General features: G+C 41.4%; 1 protein-coding gene and 1 pseudogene across 3 annotated transcripts; one reads left to right on the top strand and one right to left on the bottom strand.

Annotated features, from left to right (window-relative positions):
- Positions 1–719: 719 nt before the first annotated feature.
- On the top strand, positions 720–21,236 carry LOC138831696 (cell cycle control protein 50C-like). Of its 3 annotated transcripts, none has more exons than XM_070028743.1 (8): positions 720–805; positions 3,255–3,453; positions 5,628–5,738; positions 9,651–9,752; positions 10,510–10,597; positions 12,196–12,336; positions 18,048–18,257; positions 20,850–21,236. In XM_070028743.1, exons 2-8 carry the CDS (start codon positions 3,262–3,264, stop codon positions 21,026–21,028), a joined length of 1,023 nt encoding a protein of 340 aa, XP_069884844.1. In that variant the 5' UTR covers positions 720–805; positions 3,255–3,261; the 3' UTR covers positions 21,029–21,236. The 3 variants fall into 3 exon arrangements, with proteins under 3 accessions (XP_069884844.1, XP_069884841.1, XP_069884845.1); XM_070028740.1 differs by having other exon boundaries at positions 20,841–21,236; XM_070028744.1 differs by lacking the exon at positions 5,628–5,738 and having other exon boundaries at positions 20,841–21,236.
- Positions 11,110–11,939, bottom strand: LOC138832629 (small nuclear ribonucleoprotein-associated protein B-like; annotated as a pseudogene).
- Positions 21,237–22,106: the final 870 nt, after the last annotated feature.

Here is a 22,106-nt window from a genome sequence, read left to right as displayed (position 1 = left end):
CCTCATCTCAGCCTCCTGAGTAGCTAGATTTACAGGCATGAGCACATGAGCCCAGCTCACACTGACACTGTTACTGTTTCGCAATAGCTACTAACAAATGGTCATATAGGTATTGGTCCATAACATTGCTTCTCAGTTAATTTTTCCCCTAAGGAGACATTTGTAATGTCTGGAAATGCATTTTGGTTGCTAGAACTGTAGGTTGTAACTTTTTTAACAGGTAGAAGCCTGGGATACTCCTAAACATTAAGACAAATCTACATAGCTAAGAAATATCTGGGCCACTATGCCAATAGTGCTATTAGGACTGAGGCACCCTGTTTATTGAAGAAAAAAGCATATGAAGTATAATTTCAAACAGTAGTTTTATTAAGAATAGAAAAAAATTGGTATACAAAATATATATAAATATATGTATATATCTATAGATAGATATAGATATCTAGATACAGATCTGGTTCTCATGAACAGCATTCCATAAATGCTTGCACCTGACTGATTTCTACCTATCCATTCTGCCACGCCCCAAGGTACCCAGATAAGCTGGTCATACATTTTGGGAGTGTTTCTGTGAGAGTGTTTTGGGATGAAAGCAGCATTTAAGTTGGTAGACTTCCAGTGAAGGAGATAGCTGAGTGGGCCTCCTCCTCTCATTAGTTGAAGCCCTTAGTTGAGCCACGGTGCACCTCCCCCGAGTATGAGAATTCTGCCTGGCACTTCCTAACTGAAATATTAGCTCTTACTGAATCCATACCTTCAGACCTCAGGATACTGACTGCAGATTTTGGGAACTGTCTATAATCGTGTAAGCTGGTTCCCGCCAATATATACATATAGAATCATATCATCTGTTGATTCTGTGTTTCTGGAGAACAAGAACTAATACAGTGCTTGTAAAGTTCCTTTTAGTTTTAGACCTTGTTTATTTTGGTTTTGTTTGTTGGTGTTGGTGGAGGTGGAGGGATTGTGTGTGTGTGTGTGTGTGTGTGTGTGTGTGTGTGTGTGTGTGTGTGTGTGTGTGTGTGTGTTTAAGTTATTGATTAAGATAGGATCTCCAACTTTTGGCCCAGGCTGATGTTGATTTGTAGCCCTCCCAATCTCAGCTCCCAAATAGCTGGGATTAAAGGAATCCAACTAGTTTCATTGTTTTATAAAAAGCCTAAAAAATACTGTTCTTATTCATTCATCATATACACATTCCTTCACTAGACGTTTTATACACACACACACACACACACACACACTCCCACTCAACAGTTATACTTGATATTCTGCACTCCACACTTGCATATATATAATCTCATAGCCTGTGCTGGCCTTTGAAACCCAACTTTTTCCTCATGTAAAACCAATAGTAGATGTTAGAAGTTTTCACTGTCATCTTCTCACATGATAACATGATAACATCCTAGTCATTTGGATGACATGCTGAAATTTTTCCACTGATATTTTGCCTCTCCAATTTCTCAAGTATAAAGAATTAACTCTAATGTGGAAACCTCTTACTGTAAGTATTTGCATTTACTTTGTATTCTATTAAACCAGACAACAGTCATAGCCTTCTTACTCAGTCTGTAATCCTAGCTGTCAAGGAGGCTGAAATCTGAGGATCAAGGGTCAAAGCTAGCCCAGGCAAGAAAGTCTGAGATGCGTCTCCAATTAGCCACCAAAGAGCTGGAAGTGGAGTTTTGGCTCAAGTAGTAGATCACTGACTTTTTTTTTAAGGGGGCAGGGGGAGGAGGGAACTCAGGGACACACCCAGGCATTAAAAATAAAAAAAGCAAAAAAAAAGCTGACTATGGTGATAGGTACTGGTCTTCCCACTTGGGTGAGAGGTGTAAAATCAAGATCCAGTCCAGCCTGGGGACAGACCGGTGAGTGAGATGGTGGTTTAAAAAAATAACCAGAAGAAAAAAGACTGAAGGTGTGGGTCAAATGGTAGAACACTTGTCTAACAAGTAAGTTGCCCTGGACTCCAGCCCTAGTATCACCAACAAAACAGCAAACAGAAATTGGCTTTAAGGATATAGAATTCAGATTTTAAAATTGAGCATCCTGAATAGCTAGGATTACATACATGAATCACCTGTGCCCTGCTATACTCAGCTTTTATTGGTTGAAAAGAGGCCTCAGGAATTTGTGCCTGTTGCAGGTCTGGGACTGAGATCCTGAACTCAGTCTCACAAATAACTAGGATTACAGATGTGAGACACGACATTTGCTGTTTATGCCAGGATTTTTGTTTGTTTTTGTGTTTCTTTTTGTTTTTGTTTAGAAGTGCTAGTGACTGCCAAACTCACAGCTCACCCTTGCTAAGCAAATGCTCTCCCATTTGAGCCATGCCAGTTTGTTTGCTTTTACTTTGTTCTAGAGTATCCCATTTTTGCCCAAGCCAACTTTGGACTGTGATTGGTCCTTCTACCTCTCCCTCCCAAATTTTTAATCCCAGTTTTAAGAGAAGCAATTATTAATTTTTAGCAGGTTAACGTTTGTGTATTTCTAATAAGGGAGAAAATCCCATCCCATATCTAAGGTCATATAGCAAGGTTGAACACCTGTCTGATTATACTTCTCTAGCCTCATTCGAGCTACTCCAAAGCATGTACCTTTACTATTAATGTGTTGTACAGAGGGGTCATAAGTCAGGTAATGAGTACCTTTCTTTGCTGTCCTCCAGTTTCCTCTTCCCGATGTTTTAGGCCCCATTTTTCTACTGGGATCTTCCTTACAAATGCAAAACTAATTGAAGCTGTTGAAATCAAACACCTGTGTTCCTATTCCACATGTGTTTCCTCTTTCCTCATAATCACCAATGGCAAAGCGAGCTGTAATCCCAGAGCATTTTGCCAACTTAATTTATATTCGTGTTAGCAGCAGCCTAAGGATTTATCTCTAAACATTTAAGTACATTCCTGAAGATAAATCCAGTTCCCACTTTCAGTCACCAACCCCCAAAACAGCCCCTCGTGACTGCCTGAGTGCCAGCAGGTGATGGTTTTCGCAGGCCTCGCCAGGGCCTGTCTCTCACTGGCAGGGCATTTAGCAGAACAGTTTCTGAGCCTAGTTCCAATATACCTAGCAATGGTGGATAAGAGGTCTGGCTGAGAAATAAGTCTAGAAGCAGAAAAGACAATGACAAGGAATACAATGACAAAGGAAGGTTCACATAGTTCTCCAAATGACTTTATCATTGTCAGTATTTCTGAGTTAGGAATGTTCTAAATGACCCAAATGCATATCTGAATCACTTACAGAGCCAAAATGGAGAAGCCGTTCGAATACGACAAGTCCAGACAGCCAGCCAACAGTGCGTTTAAGCAGCAAAAGCTGCCGGGTCACTACCTCCGCCTCACCGCCACCGCCGTCCTCTCTATCTTTTTTACCACGGGATTATTCTGCCTCTGTGTGGGCATCATCCTTATATTGTCTGCAAAGAGCACCAAGAAAATAGAGGTTTGCACTGTCTTACCATTGTAATGCGGTTTCCAAGAGTCCTCAGTTGTAGAACCATAAAATAAGAAGGGTCTAAATTCTCCACGGGGATCTAGGTGACACCAGAGCACCCCTTTTGGATGCAAGACTCAGAGGCCATAGAGGGGTACAAGCCCCTGGCAAAGTGAAGTGCTCTTCACACTAGCAGAATGATAAGCAAATAATAATAGAGGTAGGAGGAGGGGGCAAGGCAAAGTGAATTTCAGACCCAAAGGTCCAGGTCCTCTGGGGCTTAAGAAGATATTTGTATGCATTGGGTTTTTTTTTAATGTGTAATTAAACAATGATTGCAATACTCATTAGCCAGGATGGTGTCTTACATGTATCCAATGAACAGAACAAATGTACTGAGTCAGTGTGTTCTGGTCCTTCCTTCTTTCTATTTAGAGATAGCTATTTTTTTTTAAACTTCATAAAATGTATAATAGGTTACGGTAAACTACAGTCACACCCCTGTGCCTAGGAAGCTAGAACTTACCCTCCAATCTGTGTTCTGTTACCTGTTAGCCAACCTCCTTTAGCCACACCTCCCCCTACCCTTCCTAGCCTGTGGTTAATTACTATTCTACTATCACATCAACTGCTTTACATCCTACCTAGTGAGAACAGGCCATATTTGTCTTGCTGTCTCTGATTTATTTCACTTAGCAAATATCCTCCAGTTCCATCATATTGTTGCAAGATGACAGAATTTTCTTCTTTTGATGGCTCAATTAATATTCGGGTGTATATAGCACCTTGTCTGTCACTAAATAAAGACATTGACTCCCACACCTTTGCTCTTGAATAGTGCTGCAGTAAACATGGGAATGTAGGTGTCTCTCTGGTGTGTTTTTATTTCCATCAGATAGATAACCAGAAGTGGGAAGGCTGGGTCATATGTTCCAGCTTTAGCTTTTGAAGGACCTGCATCCTGTTTTCTGTAGTAAATACACTAATTTATATTCCTGCCAACAGTGCATAAGATTTCCCTTTTATCTGTATCCTTACCAGAATTTGTAACTTTTTGCATTTCTGGTACTCACCATTTCAAGGTAAGATGAATTTTTCTGATGGATGATAACATTGACTATTTTTTCAAATGCTCATCAGAGGTCTGTATTTTTTTTTATTTTTAAGTCAGTCTTCTAATTTAGTATACATTATAAGTAATGGATTTTGGATTGCTTTTTTTTTTTTTTTTTTGGTCAGTCATGGGTCTTGAACTCTGGGCCTGGGCACTGTCCCTGAGCTCTTCAGCTCAAGGCTAGTGCTCTACCACTTGCACCACAGTGCCACTTCGGACTTTTACTGTTTATGTGGTACTGATGAATCGAACCCAGGGCCTTATGCATGCAAGGCAAACACTCTACCACTGAGCCACCTTCCCAGCCTGGTTTGCTATTTTTATACATGCCTATAATGTACTTTGATCATGTTCACCCTGCTGTCCTCTCTTGTTCCTCTCCCTCTGCTTCTCTTCTTTCTTAATAGTCCCTCCTTCTACTTTCATGTCCTCCCCTGACCCGTATTCCACATCTGAAGGAAATCGTGCAATACTTGACTTTCTGAATCTGGCTTATTTTGCTTAACATAATGATCTCCAGTTTTCCATGATTTTGTTCTTTCTATGACAAAACAATATTACATTGAGTGTGTGTGTGTGTGTGTGTGTGTGTGTGTGTGTGTGTGTGTGTGTGCACGTGCACAAGGGCACATGGATGCATACCTGCATCCATTCATCCATTGATGGGCACTTAGGGTGATTCCATAATTTAGCTATTGCTGATGTAACTAGGCTGTTGTAGTGCTGACATAAATATGGGTGTGCTGGCTTGGATTCATTTGGGCATTTTCCTTTTAGAAGTTTTTCTTTTGAAAAGTATCTATTCAGGCCACTTTCACCCTTTTAATTAGATTTTTGGAGGAGTTGTTGAGGATTTTTTTAATGGTAAGATGCTGCCAGGTGCCCAAATGCAAGACTGTAAGAAGTCTTACTATTCCCAAACACTAGAAACATTTGTGCTGGGAGTGGCCTGCCCTTTAGCCGTGTCTCAGGCTACACATCCAAGACAGGCTGAAAGTTTTTATAGATTCAAGTCTTGAAATTTAAGATACATACTTGTATAGCTTCATCACTCTGCCCTGCCTGACAGGTCAATTACACAAAGCTATGTGCAGATTGTCATGAACTGCGGGATGATGCCTCCAAGTTTAGGAAAGCATGCACCTGTTCTATTCCCTTTAACCTTCCAGAGAAAATGAAGGTAAGTGACATTGGAGAATTCAACCAAAGCCAGGCATGATAGCTCACACCTTGACACCAACTACCCAAGAGGCATAGTAGGAGGATTAAAGCCCAGGGATGCCTGGAGGAATGCCTAAAATTGTCTTGAGTTCAAACCCCAGTACCACACACACACACACAAAAAAAAAAACACCTTCAACTGACTTAATACTGATAAACTTCTCTTTAAATGTCCATAATAATATTTTAAATTCCATCAAGTGCTTTCCAAAATTATAATACCAAATGCATGCCCTATGAAACTAAGAAAATTGAGGGGAGGAGTTGGATTGGAAGGGACAAGGAGAAATGAAAGGGATGAAATTGATCGAGCTGCATTGTACTTATAAACTGATTTATGAATGCTTACTCTTTGGACAACTATGTAAAGATAATAAAAATATTTTTTTAAAGAAAGCAGAATGGGGGTGACAAATCTTATAAATTATTGTCTTCCTACCCCATCATTTGGCTTTTTTGGTATTGTTACCCTCCCTTGTGAAATAATTTGTATTGCTAATCAGGTTTTTATCTTACCTGTCAGTCTAGGAGAAGATTTTAGAGATCACTAAATCTAACCACCCATTTTTTATAATGAGAAAATTAATGGGCTGAGAGGTTAAGTGACTTCATCAAGATTACACAGTAAGTTAGTGTCAGCGGCCTCACCTGATGGGACTCTGCTTGGATCCCTTCACTCCAAGTCATTCTACATTAGTTGCCTAATCCCAAAGAGACTGGCTTGGTTGTCAGGCACCAAGGGAAATGACAAATAAATATTAAGAGAAGTCTCTACTCTTGGGCTGATTAAAGTTTCATGTTAAGTCCAGATCCTCTGAGAAGTAGAAAGGCTTAGACATGAAGAAACTGACTAGGGGAACACTTGAAAGGGTTATGGAAGCCATCAGGAGTCAGGGAGAGCTGTCAGAGCACAAGTCAGCAATTGCCCCGGAGAAAGAATGAAGTAGGGAAGGAGAGAGATGAGGAAGGTTTTCAGGGGATGAGTTTGGTTTGGGACCAGCTGACTCCAAGGTGGAACAGGGCCTTGAATGCTCAGCAGGAAGCTCAAGAGCAGCCCTGTCTGGACCTGTATGCATCCCAGATAATGTCAGCTATTCAAGTAATGAGGGGAACTATGTCAGCGTGGAAGATGCTGTGTAGGAGCTGGGCCTGAGTCCAGGGGACAGAAGAAACCCAGGAAGGTCATGATCTTGGAAAAGACCTTGTTAGGCTAAATCTTGGACAGAGAATCATTGCAAAGAGGTCCCTAGTGGGGCAAACGCTGTCTGCATTTATTGTTTATTGTGTCATTTATATGAGCATATAGCTCTAGTTTAGTAGAATTTTTTTTGGCTTCCAAGAAAATGTATGGTAAATTCCATTCTGTGGATATCATACTGTCTGTAGCCACAGGAGTAAGAAATGTAATCCATCATTCCTAGCAAGTGAAGCCTGGCTTGTCTGCCTTCACACCAATGTTCCCTGTCGATTGTGTTGCAGCCTGCCTTTTCATTATGACCTAGCATCTCCTTTCAGTGTCCCAGAAATTTTCTCTTATAAGTGGCTAAGTTTGCCAGGCACTAATGGCTCATGCCTATAATCCTAGCTAGGAGACTGAGATCTGATGATCAAGGTTCAAAGCCAGACTGGGCAGAAAAGTCCATGAGACTCTTACTTCCAATTAACCATGCCTCTCTCCCCAAAAACCCACAAGTGGAGTTGTGGATCAAGAGATAGAGCTCTAGGGTTGGGGAGGTGGCTCAGTGGTAGAGCGCTTGCCTTGCATGCCTGAGGCCCTGGGTTCGATTACTCAGCACCGTATAAGCAAAAAGAAAAAAAGCCGGAAGTGGTTCTGTGGCTCAAGCAGTAGAGCGCTAGACTTGAGCTGAAAAGCTGAGGGATAGCGCCCAGGGCCCACGACCGGACCCAAAAAAAAAAAAAAAGGAGAGAGAGAGAGAGCTCTAGCCTTGAGCAAAAAAGGCTTAGAAACAGCACCCAAGCCCTGAGATCAAGCCGCAGGACCGGCACACAAAAAAAAGCTGGCTGACTTCTTCAGCTTTTGTTCCATAACTAGCTACATTTACAATGACTTTTCTTTAGGGTTTCAGTAGGTATGAGGCCCAGTTTTCCATAGTCTTTAAGGTTCTTAGGAAGTAAGGCCAAAAGCCTTTCCAAACATGCTAGTTTGGCATTGGGCTAAAGAATTGATGAACCAAGGAGTTGTAAAAGAAATGCTTTTGTGTACAGCAATATTGGCCACTTACGTGCTGTTAGCAAAATCTATGATTATGTTACTTAAATCCATGTACATGTTTGCATATGTGTTGTTTGTAATATCAGCCTCAAATCTGCATTGAGAATTTCATGGGACTTGGTGTGTCACCATAAAAATAAACCCACAATGTTAACCTATGACTGGACTGCCTTGCATTGTAGCACATGCAAAAACAATCTTCCTCTCAAGGCAACAAGGCTTCTTACTGCTAGGGTAGAAATCACTTCTTTCTTGTGGATCAGTTCATTGTTCCATACTCATTATTTCTCTTTTTATTTTATTTTATTTTATTTTATTTTGGTCCGGTTGTGGGGCCTGAACTCTGGGCCTGAGCACTGTCCCTCAGCTCTTCAGCTCAAGGCCAGTGCTCTACCACTTGAGCCACAGCGCCACTTCTGGCTTTTTTCTTTTTGCTTATGTGGTGCTGAGGAATCGAACCCAGGGCCTCAGGCATGCAAGGCAAGCGCTCTACCACTGAGCCAACTTCCCAGCCCCTATTTCTCTTTTTAATATTTTTATTATCTTTTCATAGTTGTTCACAGGAATTGCCACTCATTGAAGAGTTTATGAGTACCATGCATCTTGATCAATGTCACCCTTTCAGCATTCTCACCCATCTTCCCAACCCACCCCTTCCCTCACTTTTCTTAATTTATAGTACATACATTGAATTTTGACTGCATACTCATCATTTCTTGATCAAGTATTATAATCCAAAGACTCTCCTAGATCAAAGAAACTTGAAATGGCACAAACAAATGGCCCAAAAAATGGCCATAGGCTCTTTTAGTTTCATGAACCTCTACCTAACTATACCAATAACTCTAATGTTAAGTGTGTTATATTACTTGGGTTTGCTTTGAGATCACATGGCTGTGGGTGCCTACCACAACCCTAGATAAAGCATTTGTCTTGGGAAATTACATCATTTTAAAAAACAAATTTGTGTATGGAAATACAAAGCCTCATTATTTAAAAAATAATCAAACAAGAACAGAAGCCATTAAGAAAGCCTTAAAAAAAAAAAAAGGCTTAAAAATAGGTTACTTATTTTCATTGCAGTAATTCTGCATAGGCCAGGAATTCCCAGCAGTGACTTTTTTGTGTGTGCTGGTACTGGGGCTTGAATTCAGGGTCTGGGCTCTGTACTCTTGTCTTTAGCTTTTTCCTTCAAGGTTGGCACTCCATCACTTGAGCCATGCTTCTACTTCCAGCTTTTTGCTGGTTAGTTGGCAATAGGAGTCCTGCAGACTTTCCTGCCTAGGCTGGCTTCAAATCTGAATCCTGAGATCTCAGCTGCCTCCATAACTAGGATTACACACATGAAACCACTGGCACCCAGCCCAACAGAGACTTTTTAAAGTGATTTCTTGCATTTCAGTTTCCAGGAAGAATCTTTTTTTTTTTTTTTGTCGGTCGTGGGGCTTGAACTCTGGTCCTGGGCGCTGTCCCTCAGCTCTTCAGCTCAAGGCGAGTGCTCTACCACTTGAGCTACAGCGCCACTTCCATCCAGGAAGAATCTTAACAGTTCTGTACTACTTTTTTATTTTTTTAATTTATTAATATTCTACTTAATATCTCTTACTCCCTTTTTGCATCTTATTTTCCCCCAAACAGGGTAATGTTTATATGTACTACAAATTATATGGCTTCTACCAGAATCTCTATCGATATGTTCTTTCCAGAAGCAATGCACAACTGATGAGTAAGAATATTATGGTAAGGCTTTTTTACTTCGGAGTAATAGTTTGCCTCTTTTAAATCCAGAGAGTTCTTTCGGAAAGGAAGATGAAAAATAAGTTCAAAAAAGAAGGTGTCACAAAAGAGAAATACTTCAGACGGGCCTAGATATTCAGGATCACTGTTAGAGAAAGCTCTGTTCCTCCTCAGAGAAGTGTCATGAACCATATCCAACTAAATGGTTATCTTTTCATGTACCATTTTGAGGGATTTGTCTCAATTTTGCTCACTTGATTCCTACCCACTGTCCTTTACAAGGAATCTGGAGCTTTTGATCCTTCCTAATTGATATTCTATTGATTGAACTAAGAACCTTTAGTTTTCAAATCTTTGATTGTATTGACTACAATAGGAGACCTAGGATTACCAATTTTTAATCTTGATAGATGATCTTTAACTGCTAGTAAGCAAAGCTAAAAGGAAACCTTGTCCATACTGACATTCTATGAAAGTGATAGCCAGATGATTTTTTAGCAACCGCTGTTGTAAAAGATGGATTCTTGGTGATGTCCATCTAGCTAGTTATCTAGCTGTAGAATCATGGTCTGTGCATAATCTGAATGTAAATTATAGTTCAACAAAAATGTTTTTTTAAGATTCCATGTGACATACAGGATAACAAGCAAGTTAAATTTCTTCCTGTGTGTTATGTATTTTTAGGTAGGTAAAACACATTTACACATCTTCTAAGAGTTTGCCAAAAACATTTCTTATTGCTGTATCATCTTGCATACAGGATGTTCATGGATGTGATCCATTCAAAATGTCTGAAGATAAGATTCCCTTCATTCCTTGTGGTGCTATTGCCAACAGCATGTTTAATGGTGGGTAACTTTGTCTTCTTTCTGTGCTGTCCTTCTTCATAAGTATGTAAACACCTATATGTCCCCCAGATTGCTTCTTCATCTTAGTGACAGTTTTTGTTTGTTTGCTTATTTATTGTATAGTACTATATGTATGTACATGTATAAGTGTGTGTGTGTGTGTGTGTGTGTGTGTGTGTATATGTATGATTTAAATGGAGCTTAAGATTACTTGTGTCTCTGTCTATGGCTGTGCATACATGCACATCAGTAGTGAGGCTTCAGGGCCTGGATGCTACCCCTTAGGTGTTTTCTTGCTAAAGGTTGGCATCCTACTACTTAAGTCACTGTTCCACTTCCAGCATTTTGGTGATTCATTGGAGATTAGAGCCTCACAGACTTTAATGCCCTGTCAGGTTTTGAACCATGATTCTCAGATCTATCTCACCTTCCTGGGTAGCTAGGATTAGAGATTTCAGCCACCAGTGCCTGCCCAGAGGTTTGTTTTCTGTTTTGTTTTGTTTCTCTTTTTTTCATTTACAACATTCTCTTAAGAGTTTGTTATAAACCAATTTCAGAGGCCACAGAAATGAAAGGACTATGCACAGCCTTTCAGAAAGCAGGCAGGGAGCTGAGGATGGCCAAGATGGTCTAGAGCATTGTGGTGGGGGGCATTCCCCAGGGTGTGGGAGAGAGGGCCACATCCCTGGAGGGGGCATGCCCATTGGAGTTCCTGGGCCAGGTGGAATCCCCAGTGGGGGACCCATCATGCCGCCCCTCTACCCATAGATGGGGGAGGACCCACACGTCCAGGTGGGCACTTTGGTTGGAGCCTCTGCGATACTGGCTGTGGCAGCGGCTGCAGCAGCTGCAACAGTACCTCTTCTTGGGGGGGGGGGGTCATCACCAGTTGGGATGGCCCACCAACCCCACGGACTGGTCCATCAAGTCCTGCAGGAGCCTAGGGCATGGGAACACCAGCTGGAATTCCTCTGCCAGCAGCCCAGCCCTGCCAATTCCTGCCCCCTCTCCCCCTCTTTCCCCCCTTCCTCTACCACTCCCCCCCCCTTTCCCCCAACCCCGTCAGCTCCAGCAAATGTCACTCGGGCAATGCCAGTGTCTTTGGGAGGTGGTTCTTCTACTGTCACTGAAACTAGGCTTTCCCCTAGAAGCAGCAGCAGTCCAAGGACTGGCTTCTGTTCCCTTTCTGCTTGCTTGGAATTCTTTGGCTTGATCTTCCTGAACTCATCACAAGCACAGACAATCAAATTCAAATATGCTTGTCGAAAGCCTTGAAGGTCCCGATGACTATCCGGCCATCTTGCAGAATGCAGCTCATCCTGTAGTCAATGTGCTGCAGCATCTTGCACCGTCTTGGTGGCGGCTCTGATGGTTCGGATTCGCGCCGGATTCGCCTCTTCCGAGGCCTCGCTGCCCGCCACAACCCGGCTCAGAGCTCAACCTTAGCAAGAAAAAGACTAGTCTTGTGAGTCAGCAGCTATGATATCGAGGCATGCTGAGTGTCTGAAAAACTGGTTTATTTTCAGCTGTGTCTGGTCTTTGAAGAATGGCAAACTTGGTAGCTTTCACGTCTAACATAATTTGAAATTTCCTTTCAGATACCATAATTCTTTCCTATAACCTTCACTCATCTGAACACATCCAAGTCCCAATGCTAAAGTATGGACTCACATGGTGGACAGATAAGTATGTCAAATTTCAGAACCCAGTTTCCAGTAATCTTGCAGATCAATTTGAAGGTAAGATCCATACAGTTGCTCAGTATTCTTATTTTATATGAAGTATTTGTTTTATTTTTTTCGGGGGGGGGGGGGAGAAGCTTATGAGTCTTCCTTCTTTATTGACTCCCTTTACACTGACTTTCCCAACCATGGGCTACTCTGTTCAGTGCCTATAAGAAATATGAGTGATCTGTTCCCTGTCTCTTCTACTTTGCCACCAAGGCAAAGTTGATTTGAGGCTAGCAAATGGGGAGTGTGCTTCAAGAGGTAGAGAGCGCCTGGTTGACAAATAGGAAGCTCCAAGTTCAAATTCTAGAAACACTCCTTCCTCCCCCAAGGATGGGAGGGCAGTGCTTGAGAAACTTCTTGCTTTGGATACAGTTAACATGATCATATAATTTACTATCCAAGTTGATATGTATTTTTGAGAGAAAAAGAAGGTACTAGAACAACATACTTACTTGCAACTTTCAGTTATTGATTCCTAAATTGACATCACACTGAGAGATCTATGAAATAGGTATACTAAAATGTACTTTCAAAAAATGCAGATCTTGGGCTGGGAAGGTGGCTCAGTGGTAGAGCGCTTGCCTTGCATGCCTGAGGCCCTGTGTACCATTCCTCAGCACCACATAAGCAAAAAGAAAAAAAATGCAGATCTTAGCCAGGTGCTGGTGGATCACGCCTATAATCCTAGCTATTCAGGAGGCTGAGATCTGAGGATTATAGTTCAAAGCCAGCCTAGGCACAAAAGCTTATGGGACTCACATTTCCAATTAATCACTGTAAGCTAGAAATGGAGCTGTGTAAAATTGTGAATTATTTATGTACCACAACAAATTTTAATCATATTCAGTATATTGATTTTTGTTGATTTCTCAGTTTACAAAGAGCATTACCTTTTGTCTGATGTTATTCTCCATCAAATTTGCATTTATGTTATTCTACAAAACCAAACCATTTAAACTTGGTTTGTTGTTGTTTGTCAGTCACAGCACTTGAACTCTGGGCCTGGGTGCTATCCCTGAGCTCTTCAGCTCAAGCAAGGCAAGAACTCTACCACTTGAGCCACAGCGCCACAACCAGAAGTGGTTAATTGAAGAGTTTCAGAGACATTCCTGCCCAGGCTGGCTTTGAACCTTGATCCTCAGATCTCAGCCTCCTGAGTAGCTAGGATTACAGACTGGAGCCACCGGCACCTGGCTCCATTTAAAGATTTTAACTGAGTTTTTAGTAACCTTGATAACAATGACAAAAGTTTCATCTTCATGAATTTTTAACAGATATGCTTTGATTCTATGAGGACTTAACCATCCCCCAATCAAACCATTATTATAATTAACTATAATTAACCTGGTTTTTCTATTTGAAAAATTTCATGTTAACTGGCCTCATTTAACTCTTTAAAAAGTTCTTGTCTGCCAGTGAAGACAACGTGTTAAAAGTTTTTCTTTAATTACCAAAAGTGAGTAAAAATTAAAACACTGAAACTAGATCAGCATGGTTGTGCACATTTGTAATCCCAGAGGTTGTGATGCTTAAAGAAGACTGAAAATTTGAGACGAGACTGAACCAACATAGTGAGATGTCTTTAAAAAAAAAAAAGAAAAAGGTGAAAACTGAAGGAAATTCCATTTGATACCAATAACAAGTCATGCTGGGTTTCTTTTCCTCTTTTCCTTTTTTTTTTTTTTTTTTTTTTTTACCAGTCCTGGGGCTTGAACTCAGGGCCTGGGCACTGTCCCTTAGCTTCTTTTGTTCAAGGCTAGCACTCTACCACTTGAGCCACATGACAATGTACCTCGTGAAAATTAAAATGTGTTTGTGACTTTAACCAAGTATCACTATCCTACAATACTGTGAAATTTATGTAATCACTTAATCTCAATAAAAATATTATTAAAAGAAGTCATGCTGTCACAGACTGATATACAAGTGGATCTAAGAGTTTATCCGTTTTCCAGATACAACCTTTTAAAACTAATCTCAAACATTTCTTTCTTCTTTGAGGCAGGATCTTGCTATGTAGCTGAGATGAGTCCCAAACTCTCTGCGTAGCACAGTCTGGCCTTGAAATGGCAATCCTCCTGCCCTAGCCTCCCTAGTGCTGGAATTACAGTTGAGCACTACCATGCATGGTTATCCACAAACTTTTGAAGTAGGTTCTGATTTTCTTCAACAGAGTTATACCTTTCCATCCTTACATGGTGATTCACACCACTGTGGCCTGTGGGTAAGCAAGGTCAACCAACATTTTCGGTATCATATTCACCAACTTGCTTAAGAAACTGTACTTTACATTAAACACACATTTGGGTTTTTATTAGCCCTTCATAACTAAATGGAATTAAGAAAGTAATAACAACAAATATATATATGGCATGTAATAAATAAAAAAGTAACTGTTCCAAGAGAGTTCAAACTCCTGTCAGCACCCATCCGCACATCATGTACATATATGCAGACTTGCGGTTTCCCACGTTTGCCATTGACCCTGCTGATTTGCACCCTGGCAGCACCACACAGCTCACGGGCCAAGACACAAAGTGTGAGCTAGCTGGTTGGAATGTTAAAAAGCTGGCAAGAGTCACGGGGATATGTAGCATTGTGTTTTGACTGAAAATGTCTCTGCTTATCTCTCACGTATGATCTCAAGTGAAGTAAGCACCCAGCCCACTGCACATGGGCAAATCTCACACAGTGTTTGCTGAGCCCATGACTGGAAACTGGAAGAATAAAACTGTAGGCACACTATTTATTTGGAATAAATGCAAAATCAGATGGGATAATGTACAACAGACATAAACCGGGTCTGTCCTGGACATGCTCGCATGTATCATCACTGTGTCTTATCATTGCATTGCTAGCTTTTGAAAGCAACTTGATGACATTGTACTATTCTGTCTTACCACAAAACCATAAGCCTATAACATACAGGGTCTTGGCTTTCTCCCGTCTTCTGCTATACTTTGTTCAGTCTCTATTGCAAGAGTTACCACATTGTATTCTGTTAGCATCTCTGTGAATTGTTTTGAAAACAGTGATTGGATCTCAAGCAGATTTGCATCCCTGTGCATGAGAAATCAAGACAATATTGTTGAATAAATGGATGAATTCAAACAACCCAACTGAAGTTTATGTTTCTTAAAATATGCTTCTCATACCTTTTAGATACATGGCAGGGAGTAGGATTGGAGTTTAAGGGAAGACAACTTTGAGCATGTGTTTTTCACAAGTCTGGGCCATTCTGACATTAGGGTCCCATACCACACACAGTTGGAATTCACAATGACCTTACACCAAAAAGTAAAAAGATGGTGAAGTCCAGAGTGCAGACACCAAAGGTAGTTGGTGATTTTGATCAAATGTTCAAACAACAATGATTGAAGAGCTAAAAACTATGTGAGTTCTACAATATACACCAAGGAAGGTCCTTCAGCCAAGAATTCTGTCTAGAGGAAGTAGATGTGTGTACAAGCATTCTTCAGCAGGTTACTCAAACCAAACTTAATGTGAACTTTGACCAGCACTGTAGCCATACTTAATAAGTCTGGGTTGCTTTAGTAGTCAAGAGTCCATTTGGACATCTTACTAATAGAACAAACTGTGTTGTAGGAAAAGGTCTATGACACAACTTACTCTTGTTGATTAGAGCTTTAAAATTCAATATGTTTTTTATTATCCACTTGAACAGATTTAATTGGAATCTTTCATCCCTTCCTTTATCAAGCATTTATTGAACAGCTGCTATGTGTCAGACACTGGACCAACTGCTAAAGAAAAAAAAATAGATGAGGGCAATCCTGTTTGAAGGAGTTCCGTGTAGAACAGAAGAGACAGACACGCCCATGGCTGAATGCAGGAATTATGAAAACTATGAGGCTAACATCAACAGATGTGCCTTCTAGCACCACCCTGCACCTTATCCTTCTTAGTTCTGTGCCATAGCCCAAGCTGGACCACACTTCCTGATTCACACTGGGCTGAGATGCTAATGCTGGCCGCCTCCTCCCTGTCCTGCCACTGCTTCTAGCTTTGTACCCCCAGAGGCAGCACAGAGTTGAATATCTGTGCAGCCCCATCTTTGCACCCTTTTGTGGTGTTTCTTTTTTTTTTTTTTGGGGGGGGGTCCAGTTGTGGGGCCTGAACTCTAGGCCTGGGCACTGTCCCTCAGCTCTTCAGCTCAAGGCTAGCGCTCTACCACTTGAGCCACAGCGCCACTTCCAGCTTTTTTTTTTCTGCTTATGTGGTGCTGAGGAATTGAACCCAGGGCCTCAAGCATGCAAGGCAAACACTCTACCACTGAGCCACCTTCCCAGCCCTCTGTGGTGTTTCTTTAGACTGCATTTCTAGAAGTTGAGTTTCTGAGCCAAAATTCAGAAAACAGTAACACTTTTCATGAATGTTTCTAGAATGCCAAGATGTTCATCCACATATCTGCTCTGAACAAGAGTTCCACTTCCATACCCTCATAGTGGTTGTCACTCCTTTTTACTTTAAAGTTGTGTGTTTCTGGTTTTCATTTGCTCTCTTTGGACTAATAGTGAATTTAAAGAAATTAGATTATTTTTCCCCCATCTTCCACTAAGGTAGGGGCAAGAAGACTGTGAATTCAAGGCCAAGCTGGGCTAGATAGCCAGATCCTATCTCAGGGAGAAAAATATATTTTCTATTATAAAGAAAACCCTCATTCTTTTTATTTTGTTCTACCCTTTTCAATGTTTTACATGCATGTACTGTAGTTGAAGATGTCCATAAAATTTAATATCCCACTCTATTTTTATTTTTTGGCCTGGGCCTAGGGCTTGAACTCAGGGCCTGGACACTGTGCCTAGCTTTTGTGCTCAAGGCTCGTGCTCTACCACTTGGGCCACAGCTCCACTTCTAGCTTTATGGTAGTTAATTAGAAATAGGAGTCCCACAAACTTTCCTGCCCAGGCTGGCTTCGAAACATAATCCCCAGATCTCAGCCTCCTGAGTGTCTAGAATTACAGGCATGAGCCAAAATTGCCTGGCTTCTACTCTTCTTTTTTGTCAGTCATGGGGCTTGAACTCTGAGCCTGGGTGCTGTTCCTCAGCTCTTCAGCTCAAGGTGAGTGCTCTACCACTTAAGCCACAACACCACTTCTGGTTTTCTGGTGGTTGATTGGAGATAAGAGTCTCACAGACTTTCCTGCCCAGCCTGGCTTTAATCCATGATTCTCAGATCTCAGCCTCCTGAGTAGCTAGGATTACAGGCGTGAGCCACCAGTGCCCGGCCTCTACTCTTTTTTTAAACCCTATAAAATTATTATGAAAATTTCCTTAGAGTCTTTAAAAACATTATTATTAATGGTATAAAAATCAGGTTACATACACACTTTTTTCTTTTTTCCTTTTAGTTCTGAGACCAAGACTTGAACTTAGTACCTGACTGCTTTTATTCATTTATTAGCACTACACCACTTAAGCCACGACTCCAACAACCACACTTAGATTTTTTTTGTTGTTGTTGGTCGTGGGGCCTGAATTCTGGGCCTGGGCGCTGTCCCTCAGCTCTTCAGCTCAAGGCTGAAGCGCCACTTCTGACTTCTGTTTATGTGGTGCTGAGGAATTGAACCCAGGGCCTCATGCGTGCAAGGCAAGCACTCTACCACTGAGCCACCTTCCCAGCCCCCACACTTAGATTTTTTTTTAACTCTAATTTCTAGGGATGATGTTTCTCTGTCATATTCCTTGTCTTTTCACAGGAAGTGCAAAGCCCCCATCCTGGTCTGTACCTATCTATGAACTAGATAGAGATGACCCAGGAAACAATGGCTTCCTCAATGAAGACTTTATTGTGTGGATGCGGACAGCTGCCTTTCCTACTTTCAAAAAACTCTACCGCCGGCTCTCACGAGAACACTACTTTAAAGAAGGCTTACCTGCTGGAAACTACAGTTTCAACATATCTTATAGTATCCTTTGCATTACTTTTCTTTCTCCTTCAGAAAGAAGGCTAGTGGTTGTTGAATTCTTTCATTCTAGTCTATTCTCCAATCAAATACTTTTACCAGAAAAAAAAATGTGTATAATTCTCTTATATTTGTATGGAGGAGTTCTCTTATAATCTTGTCTAGAAGAAAACATTTCCCTCTGCTCTTTTGGGGTCTCTACCTGGGACTAGTATGAGACAGAGTAATGGGGAAAACAGCACATTTTATTTACATTTACATAAGAACTCTCACAAGAAAAAATGATGACCTGAAAAAGGGACTAAGCCTGAGTGCTTCTACAGTGGGTTTAAAAGATTGTCAATTATGGGCTGGGAAGGTGGCTCAGTGGAAGAGTGCTTGCCTTGCATGCATGAGGCCCTGGGTTCAATTCCTCAGCACCACATAAGCAGAAAAATCTGGAAGTGGTACTATGGCTCAAGTGGTAGAGCTCTAGCCTTGAGCTGAAGAGCTGAGGGACAGTACCCAGGCCCAGAGTTCAGGCCCATGATTGGGGAGTAGAGGAGATTGTCAATTAGAGGCTGGGACTATGGCTTAGTGGTAGAGTGCTTGCCTAGCATACATGAAGTGCTGGGTTCAATTCCTCAGTACCACATACACAGGAAAGCCAGAAGTGGTGCTGTGGCTCAAGTGGTAGAATGCTAGCCTTGAGCAAAAGAAGCTCAGAGACAATGCCCAGGCTCTAAGTTCAAGGCCCAGGGCCGGCAAGAAAGAAAAAAAAAGTGTCAATTATGGAAAATAACAAGAAAGATGATGATTAGATTAACTATGTTTCTTTGCACAGATTTCTTTGGCCTCAAATCTTAGTCTCTAATGATTTACAAAAATGTTTCTTCTGGTACAGAAGCTTTCATGCGAGAGGCTGATCTCTTGTTTTCAGGAAGAAAATGGGAGTTCAGAGGATGAGGAAGCTGCCTGTTTGTGAACTCGATTTCCTTTAATACTGATCACTTTCAAGTCTGTATCTGCCATGCACAGCTTCAATCATGAGTTCCAGGCCTCCACTTGCACCGTGTGTGGGCCTGGTGTGACCAGCCTAGTGTGCCAGCTAATAAGAATTAGGCCAAGACTGAGGGATAAAAGCCATCCTAAAAACCCTCCCATTCAAATGAAGCTGGAATGGAAAGGGAGAATACAGGCAGGCAGATGGGTTGAGGTTGCACTCAAGGACCTGGTGACAATAAGGAATTCTGATGTAAAAGAAAAAAGACAGCTAGTTTCCTAACAAGTTTCCTTGTGCCTTTAAATAGCATGTTGCCAAGTGATTTGAGTGAGGCCTTTTAAGAGCTTTGCTGGGAAATGCCTCTGACCCCTGCCGTTGCTATGAGAAATCTTTGTTTGTTTATTAGTTTCGTTTACAAAAAGGACCAGATGTTTGAAAACCTCAAGCCACATGCATATTAGAGATGATGTCATTAAAATGCTAACGATAGCAAACTCACTTCAAATATTTTCTCACCAGCAGCAGGGATGCTGGCCTTTTCCAAACAAAGGCCAATGAAACATCCTTAGTTTTCTCACCAAAAATGCTTTACCATCTATCCTACTTTTACTTTTAATTATTTTTGCTGTAACTGTTTTTCACTCTTGAAGAATTTCCCCTGAAGTAGGAATTTGATCCAGCTTCAACTTATTCAGAAACTAACTTCATTTTTCCTGAGCCTAACTAAGTTCAGGTTTGCTGTAAAAAACAACAACAACAACAATAACAACAAACCTATCTATATTTATTTTACCTTCCTTGGATCCATCCAAGAAGTGACGAATGATGAAAAATAAGTCATTCAGATCCATCTGTGTCTGAATTGCTTGTAGATTACATCTATGTAGAGAGAAAGCTTGTTGTTACTTAGTTTTTGTTTTGTTTTGTTTTGTTTTTTGGTCGGTCCTGAGGCCTGACTCTGGGCCTGGGCGCTTCAGCTCAAGGCAAGCGCTCTACCACTTGAGCTACAGGGCCACTTCCGGTTTTCTGGTGGTTTTTTTTTATTGGAGATAGGAGTCTCACGGTCTCTCCTGCCCGGGCTGGCTTTGAACCGCGATCCTCAGATCTCAGCCTCCTGCGTAGCTAGGATTACAGGCGTGAGCCACCAGCGCCCAGCTGTTACTTAGTTTTTTTAATTTTTTAATTTTTTGTTGGTCGTGAGGCTTGAACTCAGGTGCTAGTCATTGTCCCTGAGCTCTTTTGGTCAAGGCTAGTATAGTACTCTACCGCTTTGAGCCATAATACCACTTTTCTGGTGGTTAAGTAGAGATAAGACTCTCACGGACTTTCTTGCTCAGGCTGACTTCCAACCATAATCTTCAGATCTCAGCTTCCTGAGTAGCTAGGAATAGAGGTATGAGCCCAGCACCCAGCTTTTTAACTAATTTTATTCTAGCAAGATAAAGAGTACTGCTTCATTGTGTTGAACCATATAAAAGTAAATATTCAACCAATATTTTGCCTGCAAAAAAGAGAGCGATTTCACATGCTTTAAACTACCTTTTTGCGATATGCAGTGGTAGAGATAAGACGTGCTGAGACAGATCCTTAACAAGGCTTCTTATATTTTCCAGTCACTAGGTTCCAAGGAGAGAAATCTGTCGTCCTGTCCACCCTGACATGGAGCGGAGGTGATAGCCTTTTCTTGGGGCTTGTCTACACAGTGACAGGGGCATTAACTTGGTTGAGTGCCTTTGCCATAATGGCAGTTTATTTGATGCTGAAAAACAGGAAAGAAAACTTATCTTTGTAAATTCAAGCCTTAAAGAAAGAAAGAAGAAAACAGAAACAGACAATGAAGTGATAGAGCCACAGATCTCTGACAGCTCTTGCAATGACTGAGATATTTGAACAAGACGAGCTGGATTGACTGAAACAAACACAATCTTATATAATGAGACTTTTAGAGCTGAGGAAGAGGAGAAGGAAGAGAAAGAAAAGAAGGGACAAGCGTATAAGTAGTGGGGAGAAAACGTCCTTGGAATGGGAACAATAAATCATTCTTGAGCTCTAGACAAAGCCTTGAGTATTGTTTGAAGTTCTTGTGCCTAAAGAGGCATCACTAGACAACTAGAAGCAAGTCTGGAGGTCCTGACAACTCAGTGAATCTTTCCTTTTTTTTTCTCATTTTAACTTTACAATTAAGTGTTTATACAAAGAGGTTACATTCTGAGCTCTGGTGGCTCACACCTCACCTACCTATTCAGGAGGCTGAAATCTGAGGATTGCAGTTCAAAGCTAACCTGGGTGGGAAAGTCTCTCTGAGACTCTTATCTCCAATTAACCACCAGAAAACTGGAAGTAGAGCTGTGGCTGAAAGTGGTAAAGTGCTATCCTTGAGCAAAAAGCTCAGGGACAGTATCAGGCCCTGAGTTCAAGCTCCATGACTGAAAAAAAAGTTACAATACCATGTCAGGACATGAGTGTGATCAATGTCACCCCTCCCATCATTCTCCCCTATTTCCCCTTCCCAGCTTTATCCTCAAGTTACATAGTTAAGTTTTATATCTTCCCTGGTATAGACATTGGCCTTAGGTTAAATAGGGAGAATTAGGGTGAGGAGAAAATGGAGTAAATCAGACTTTGTTCACTGTAATCTCAGAAGGCCTTGGGCCTGTACTTCTATGTCACTTCAAGTCATAGATGTATTCATTACCGTAGGTTACCCTGTGTTGTGTGGCTACACTTGGCCAATGCCACTTTTGTCTATAGGGGTATTAAGAGGCACAGAGTATGGACAGAGTGTGATGGGTGATTCCACTGGTCGACAGAATGTGAACCTGGTGTTGCCAGGCAAAGTCTATGAGTCTTCACTATGATGGGCCAGTGAA

Source organism: Dipodomys merriami, unplaced genomic scaffold, assembly GCF_024711535.1.
Source record: "Dipodomys merriami isolate MVZ:Mamm:240054 unplaced genomic scaffold, mDipMer1.0.p SCAF_2, whole genome shotgun sequence".
NCBI lineage: Eukaryota > Metazoa > Chordata > Mammalia > Rodentia > Heteromyidae > Dipodomys > Dipodomys merriami.
Note: the sequence above shows the minus strand (reverse complement) of the source record. Positions and strands in the feature narration are given on the sequence as shown.

Bases quoted from the DNA above. Each gene is read 5' to 3' on its own strand.
- LOC138831696 (XM_070028740.1), top strand. From the start codon at position 3,262: ATGGAGAAGCCGTTCGAATACGACAAGTCCAGACAGCCAGCCAACAGT. The intron at 10,598-12,195 runs GTGGGTAACTTT...ATTTCCTTTCAG, and splicing joins TGCCAACAGCATGTTTAATG to ATACCATAATTCTTTCCTAT. The intron at 18,258-20,840 runs GTATCCTTTGCA...AAGGCTTCTTAT, and splicing joins CAGTTTCAACATATCTTATA to ATTTTCCAGTCACTAGGTTC.